This window comes from Saccoglossus kowalevskii, chromosome 7, assembly GCF_978046115.1.
Source record: "Saccoglossus kowalevskii chromosome 7, keSacKowa6.1, whole genome shotgun sequence".
Lineage (NCBI taxonomy): Eukaryota > Metazoa > Hemichordata > Enteropneusta > Harrimaniidae > Saccoglossus > Saccoglossus kowalevskii.
Genome location: NC_140647.1, coordinates 26,597,640 through 26,606,302, shown reverse-complemented (window position 1 = coordinate 26,606,302; position 8,663 = coordinate 26,597,640). Strand labels below are relative to the sequence as shown.

Sequence of the window (8,663 nt, the reverse complement as noted above, 5' to 3'; positions counted from 1 at the left end):
AACTGAATAAATATACGAACGTAATTAATAGTTGTTGTGTGGGGGAAGTACTAGTAATCAATCCTTCAGTTGTTGCCTTTATTTTTGTGCCAATTGTTTGTTTTCTCCATTGTCCTCTCATCACAACCTGGCAATGTGTGGATAACTGGGTTGCTTAGGTCTTGATCCACTGGGGCACATACTTATAATGGTGATATAGTGGAAGCAGAATTTCTCATGATGAAAGCTAACCAGAGATGGCATTACTCAGGAAAGGTCATGAAGTTACCAACAAAGCTAAGCCACAATATCTACCGGTATGTCTACTTTGTATTTTGACAATATATCTTAATTATTGTGCGGGACTTGTACATACCAGACTGCTTGAAAGAATCCACTAGAGAGAAGCTTAGTTCATATAATTCGGTTGCGATTTGGAGATCAGAAGTTTTGGGAAGACGCCCCTGACACACAGGAGCTTGTCAACTGACTGCAAATCTCTCTTTGTGTTCGCACTTGGAGATTTGCTGTCAATTGCCAAGCCTTTATGCCGTGACACATTTGCAGTGAAACTTTTCTTCTATGGTTCTTGGAATTCTCATCATATCTGTGATATGGACATTCAGTTTTCACTTGACAGAATTGAGGTAACTATATTGCAATAAAAAGATGTTGCACTTTCAGCACATCTACATATAAAAAAATAAAAAAAATGTACCTTTAAAAACGGAAGCATTTATCTATGATCTCTGATGAACATAGGTTGGAGGGTTTCATACTTTAAACCAAAAGACAAAAGTTATTCAGTAATAATAAAAAAAACATAAAAATTAAAAAGTGATATTTACATACATGTATATTACAAGATCAAGAGAAGACATAGTAAGCCAGGCAGGTGAATATACAAAATATTTGAAATTGGAAATAACAATGACCGACATAACATTTTATTGCTGTCGACCAATGGAACCTATTTCTAAGGATGGAATAAATTTATTATTATCATTATTATTTAGACTGACAAAAAATCATTATAAATATTGCATGCCCTGCTAAAATCACCAATTCATTCAGAAATTGTTCATATCTACTTAAAAGCATTGGAATTTAGTAGACTGGGGCTTTGCATCCCAAAATGAAATTGTATAATTTTTCTTGCGATGTTACTTGTACATGTATTACTTTTAGATTTTTGTTACTTATATATTTATTTCTAACAATTGATAAAAATGTACTTTTTCTGAAAAATGCAATAAAATGTCATCCAATTCTACTTCTAAATGCATAACTAAACACAGGGCATGTATTATTGAGTTGTAAATGACACTCTTTTAATTATTCATAAATATGACATTTCAACTTCTGTACTTGTATTGCTCTCCTCAGGCCATAGCCAGCACTTTTGAATAGAGGTTCGGAAACAATATAATTTATGAATTTTAAAAGGAAAATTCTATGGTACATGTATCTTAGAGCTCTGTTAGTAATATTTTAAAATTCATTTTTATTACGTTTTTAATACACGTTACATCTTTACCATTTTTTTGGTATTTATTTATTTTTTGAGTCTCTCGTACTGCTCAAAATCAATACTTCTCAAAACTCTACCATTTTAGGTAGGAAGTTCTTGAGCCAACCCCACCTGCAGACAGACACACGTACGCCCTAGATCCACCACTGCAAATTGTTTTAATAAAACAAGGACAAGACGATTGGACAAATCTTAGCATCATTGTCTGAGCATTTTAATTAATAACGTGATTTTTGCATATCGCACAATATATTACTTAAGTTACGCCATAAATCACAGCACGCTTCGAATACCCTGCATCCTTAACCCTGCAACTTTACCAAAGTAACCACAACACGGTCAATATTGAATGAGGAGTAAAGATAGAGATGCCAATCTCTCTTGCCCCGAGTAACGGAGGTATAATCGTAAACGATTATACGTATTCAACCTTCTTAATGCGGAGAAATTGCACTCACACTCACAGCTTGTCACTGACATGGTAGCAGCTATTTGTAGTAGAACAAATATACTGGAAAAGTTTGATTTATCGCATACTCTGAGGGTAAATTGTTGATACTGAATTTTAGCTGCAAGTGCCACCTATACAACTCGTGATTGGACAATTCTACTGGTTCTAAATTTTCGGCATACTATGTTTCATCGATCTTTTCACACCGTGGCTGTACACTATTATCCAATAACACAGACGCACTAATACAACAAGTTGCGTAAATTTGGCTGATAAACCTGGAAAGAAACAGTATATATGCTATGCCATCATTAACTTGGAGAATGCAAAACAAATAAACCAAACTAGAAAAGTACTGTCATATTTAAACAGATTGGACATATTCTACTCTGCAGTTCCCGTGAACTGTTCATTCAGTTCACTGCATAAGAGGTCAAAAAAGGAACATCTAAATTCAGTTTGCAATATCAATATCCTGCAGGTGAACTTGCCAGTGTAGTTGGGCGTTGTGACTGACGCCTTCTCACACATGGGTTTGTAGGCGTTAGTTCAGCGATTGATAATATGTACAATGTAATACACTTTTGATGTGGATATGGTGATAAGATAAGTCGTAAATATCTGCTTTGAAAATATTACTAGTATGTAATCTACTTACCAATTCATAAGCTTTAAATATATCTGGATGGAATAGTATGCAACAAACTGTGACAAAGGACACAATGAAGTCAAAACATGCACAGAGAGAGACTTTGTTTGTAACTGTTGCATACATATGCTTACCCGTCATAAAAGTTGACACCAGCTGCTTGAACGCGATCTTCATTACTGCATCGCCGAATAAAAGCTTGACCCCCCTCTATTTGCTGCTGTTTAGCCTCTCAGCTAAGGAACAGTCATTCAAAGCCGGTGTATCGTCCTGTTTGCCATCAAAATGCTCATTGCTCTTCGGTTGAGATTGATAACTACCTCACCCCTACCTCACTGAGTCAAGTGAGTTAAACGTTGATAATTATTTTAATTATTACTGTTTGTTTTAATATGTATTCTACGTTCATAACTATATTCATTTCCAAAATTTAAGGGGTTCGACTGAAGCCCCTTCCAAACTAAGGGCCTGTCACCTGGCCCTGGTAAGAGTTCACTGTGACATTTGATCTCTTGGTGGTCTCACTTCTGCCTCGTTTTGGGATGTAATCCATATCAAAAATGGTTCAATCCATGTTGGTGTGCGAGTCGAATTACCTAATAAGAAAATTGGCGCATCTCATCTACTGACACTGGCAGTCTGGTTCGCGATTGTTTGACATGCTTTCACCTGAGTAATATTTATAAGTTGTATATCGCCCTCATGCAGGGAATTATTCGTATTCCTTTGTTTTATCTCCAGACAACCTGATTACGCACATAGTAAACAAGTAAGTGGCGAAAAATAAGTGGTCTGTCTGCAACAATATATAGCTAATATTTTTTCTAAATTCTGTATTCTTAAAGGAGTTGTATGCGTCCCTATGGGTTCCATATCGAACAGGACACGGCGCGACTATCATCTCCCTTTGTCAATTTGCTTCATTGTATATGCCAATATTGCCATACAGGTCAGTTTATTTGTATTATTGTGCCCAATCATCCTTAAAGTTATGAAATATAAAAACAGTATATCAGACGAAAAAAATACTAGTTCTCTCTGTCACAGTTTGAATGTCACATAAAAAGAACAGAATAAGCGCTCGCGGCAGTTCGTACCGTACTTGCCAAATTACGCATCTAATCATTACGCTAAAAGAAAGAAGCCTGGGGAACAAGTCGAGTCCGAATAATACACCTCGGTGGAACTTTAAAAATCGCGCCACGAGCGTCCCGCTTTTATTAACGCGCCCTCTGAGCAGGCCGGATTCCATTCCACGCGACACCCACGTAATCGTTGCATAGTAACCATTGAGTGAGAACGTCAATCATTGGCAGGCGTGCAGCAATCAGTGCGTTTGAAAGTGGTGTTCGTTTCATTCTGAGCTCATTGGCTGGTGCGTGAACTGGACTATCATGTGTCACGTAGGAAAAAACTATGGATGCTGCCAGAAACAAGAACGCTCTTGAACTGCTCGGTTCGTCATTGTGCAAATTTAACTGCCAACGTTCATAGGATACACACAATGACAACTATTACAAACTCGAATGGGGACTGCCTGGTCCAGCTCGGCGATTCTGTGACGGAATTGGAGTTGCCGTCACATCGGAAACGGGCCTGGCACAAGAGCCATCCATTTCTCTCCCCGCATACCGTTGCAATGAGAATATGGGAATGTGTTGTGCTCATCACCGTCATTATAACGTTTGGTTTGGAAATATTCCTTGCGGCTTTCAACTCACAAATTGTATTACTTTGGGTGTTCGCGTATGTTTTTGATTTTATCTACATTGTGGAAATTACTCTAAACTTTTTTCGAGGATATATGGAGAACGGCATCCTCATCACAGACCGACGGAAGATACGGAAACATTATTTGCAGACAACTTTTTTGCTAGATCTTTTTACTGTTCTACCTTTGGATTTACTTGTGTTCATATCACCCGGAATTGTTGCGGGACACATGAAAAGACTAGCCCAATATCGCTGTATTAATAGGTTATTTCGATCACATAGAATCCTAAGCTTCTTTGGTGAGTACTGTCCAACTTCCTAGTATTTACATTTGTTTTACGGTGTCGTCATTGCCATGACAACATGGTCGCATATTTTATACAAAACTCGTACTGTATATTTATACCACATACGAGTAACTTATATATGTATATATTACTTTATTTATGCTAAGACACCGCCATATTGATGTATAATTATAAGCCACTATTTAATTAACTTAAGTTAAGATTATTACATATGTAATACACTGCAGTATAACTGTGATGCCCCTTTTACAGGGCCCCACACATGATCACAAGAAAAGGTCCAGACCAAAGGCAGTTGTATCGCTGTGTTTATTTTTATAAAACCCATGTCAGTCATCAAACGTCTGGTGTTAGAATATGGGCTATCTTTGTCATGCAGACAGAAGATTATCGTTGGTCTGTGTTTTGTTGTGCGAATGTTGATGGAAAGTTATTCCTGTAGTTTTTCTAACACCCCTTATGTGTTTTTGGATATTTCCAAACAACGACAGATCATCCTCTTTCTTGACAATAGCTATTGTCTTGGATTTCTCGCAGTCACACAATGACCCACGTAATATCAGTTCATTACACAACAGTGCGAGAGCTGAGTCTTTGACGTTTAACAAATACGAGGTCATCGTTTTGTTTCATATTTATAAGGATGTCGGCGTGGCCTTGAAATGTTTCCAACCTCTGGTGCGGCCAATTTAGCGACATTCCCCAAACCAGCACAGAACAACAACTATCAAATTGCCTGTATTATTATTATCCTGCGTATTAAACCTGGTAAAATATAACTTTTTCTTCCTTCATGGTTGAACCAGATGAGCTGCAAAGACGTCTGCTAAAACACTACCCTGTTTAAGTTTAGAAAAATACAAAACAAAAAACAAACGACAATGTATATTGTTCCGCACTGAGAATAAAAATCACTTTCCATTTCACATCCTAATTACATCCATTGAAATCTGTTGTAAAATGCGTTGTGAGTTTTATAAGTGAAAAAGTATAATGCCTGTATTTACGATCATCTAGTTTGAGGTTTCCGATCTGTTGTGGTCTGTACGAATGACTGCACTCGGCCATACCACAACTCAGTGCACAACCTGCTGATATGCATTGAACTGGGATCCCCCTTCTATTCCCTCGCTATAATTTCGCTACAAGTTCTTACGTTGTGCCACTGAACAGTGTTCATTTCATGTGAAATGTACAGCATTACTCCAGATTACTCTGTCGATTATAACGCGCCAAACTGACAATCCTCACATCCTATCCCCTGCCCAAGTGAAAACGTAACATAGTATATTTGCCATTGATGATGGTTCCAACGTCATCATTCCTTTCACTTGTATGGTATAATCACAATCTGATTGGTATAATCACTGCAATGTAGGCTACGTTCATTGTGTTCGTTATTAGAGGGGTCTCAGTTGTCACCAAGTGGCAGCAATCCATTGTAGATGTTTAGGTCTGTCGTCGCGAGGTTATGTAATGCCACACGTTTCATTTTAAAAATAGAACTCAGAGCTACGTGATACCACAGTGATACCGTCGAAACTCCGCTTATTGAGGTCACCGGGTCACTTTGACCCCCTACAACTCGAATCCTTTCTGTTTCCATTTTATATTCGTCGAAATCGACTGGTGCCTATATTTTGTATTCTAACACATTTTAGATACGAGTATGTTCCGGGATATGTTCATGCAATATGTTACGAGTCTGTTACCCTTAAATTCCCCGGCGGGATATCACTGTTCGCCTAACTTTATCATTCCTACACAAAATTTCGTAGCACATTCCGTCTTTTTCTTCAGAAAGTCCTACATTGTGGGGTACCAGCACGTGGGCTGAATGCGTGACATAGATGACGCACTGACACGCGCGCGCCTTTGGTCAGAAGTGTGTTACCCAGGCGCTGGAGGTTGTAATGTTGTTTGTGTAGCATTATCCTACCGGGCGGGCGGAACATTACAACCTCCAGCGCCTCGGGTAGAAATGTGTATTTACTCTAAATTTTTAAACAGCGAATGTAATTTTATTATTCTCCACGATTGATTGAACTACCCAGGACTTTCTATACAGTAATCGTGCCTAGCTGTTGGGAGAAGTGGTCGAAAGTGTTGCCCGGGCTATATAATATACAGTTGAACACTTGCTTAATGCGGGAAATAACATCGGGGATTGTCTCAAGACAAGGAGGTGCGCAAACAACTTTACATGTAAAAAGCTAAATTCAGCAACAAAAAACCGGGACCCAGATACATTCATCGCCCTACTAAAAAATAATAAATTGCCGCCTAATCTAAAATGGTTTTTATCACAATAAACAGTTTCCAAGAAAGGTTGTGTGCGTGTCAAATAATAAAACAAACAATATTTAAAAGAATTGAACAATTGAAGACAAATAAAAAGGACTCATTGAGAAATAAAATCAATTTTGTCAGATCGATCTTTTGATGTTGTCCTTTAGTTTCTTAGTTGAAATGATTTCAGATATGGTTCACAATCAATGTGCCTTCCCGTAGGTGGTTTTATAATTTTTATTTTAACGTACCAACTGGGAGTGGTAATGTGCCCAGTTTATCCCTGTCTTCTGCCTTTTTATTTACTCGTGTTCAGTTAATCTAAGAACACCTGGAATTGCTGAGGGTATGTGCCACGAATACTGCTATTAACGCACGAAGGTGCAAATATAATTCTGCTACACAGTATTCTACCATATGACTGGTATGCAATATATTCTATTAAATACCACCTATAGGCGTTGCCGTTCGAAATTGTCACGGAAGCTAAAAACGAGTGATTGGGCGAGTATTAAAAATCCCTTTAAAATTTTTTGAATTGGGAGATTGATATATAGCTCGTTTGTGCCTGCATTTGGAAGAGTTAAAGGTGGAGTGATCACTCGCCTTAGAAAGTAAGGTCTGTTTGTAATATGTATACTACAAAGTAATATTTCTATGTAATTGACTCTACCATATACTACTATGTAGTATGTATGTATTATACCAGATAATGGTGTTAAATGTACTCTACCAGATCCTTGTATTAATATATTCTACCATATACTAGTATATTATATTATAAGAACACGACTCGGGCGGGGTTGTTCGCTTGAATAATGGATCGACTATACGTCTCGCGCCCATTATTGTGCACATCCTCGCTTTGCCCTGTTGTCACGCAATGATGGGTAAAGCATCGTCGTTTGTTCCCTAGTTATGTATTCTACCTTCTACTACTGCAGCATTATACCAGATACAATCAGGACCCCCTAATGTGTTAAATTTATTCATATTTACATCAATTTAGAAGTTCAACACGATTTTGTTAAAATCAATGGTTAGACTGTGTGAATTTCATTGTGTAAATTAAAAACTTGTAATTATATTCAGGGTATAGCCTTGCCTGGTTTGTGAGCATTATCTTTTGTTTTCGTATCTCAAATTTACTTCCAGGAAAAAATATAATAGTATTTATCATATTATGTGTTAGATAAATACCCACAGCGAAATATAGCACACACACCCTGGTTAGCACCGATATACACACAATTGTATTCCGCTGTCGTCTTGTATTATAGATATGACAAACAAGAGAGAAAGAAGAGGGGGGAAAAAGATCGAAATTACTTCATCTGTTTCCATGGCGATGTCAACGGAAGGGCACGTGAGAGCTACACAGAGATAAGAGGTGAATAGGCAGCTTTGTTGTTGCCAAGCAGGTGTAACTCCATGTGAAAAGAACGCATTGGAAATATCTGGTAAAAAAAACGTAGTGTTTTTATCTGGATTTTGTATATATCATTGGTGACTAAGCGTGTAATAGACATCACGACGCTTTTCACCTTGAGCAATATTTATGATTCAATATCAAAAGCACACTGCAATAATGTTTAAAATAAATCGAAACCAAAATTGGAAATATGTATATACTAATTATATTTGAGAACTCTGACCATAAAACGGGGGTAGTCAATGCCCGCAACTTCCAATCTTGTGGTCAAATTTATTAGCTTCGAAACTATCAAACGAGAGGCTGTTAGT

General features: G+C 37.6%; 1 protein-coding gene across 1 annotated transcript in view; it reads left to right on the top strand.

Moving 5' to 3' along the window:
* The first annotated feature begins 3,952 nt into the window (after nucleotides 1-3,952).
* LOC100370297 (uncharacterized) overlaps nucleotides 3,953-8,663 on the top strand; it is a 56,408-nt gene continuing 51,697 nt past the window's right edge. Inside the window, exon 1 of the mRNA XM_085501383.1 lies at nucleotides 3,953-4,622. Coding sequence (XP_085357509.1) covers nucleotides 4,031-4,622 — 592 coding nt within the window. The 5' untranslated portion in view covers nucleotides 3,953-4,030. The remainder of the gene's footprint in view (nucleotides 4,623-8,663) is intronic.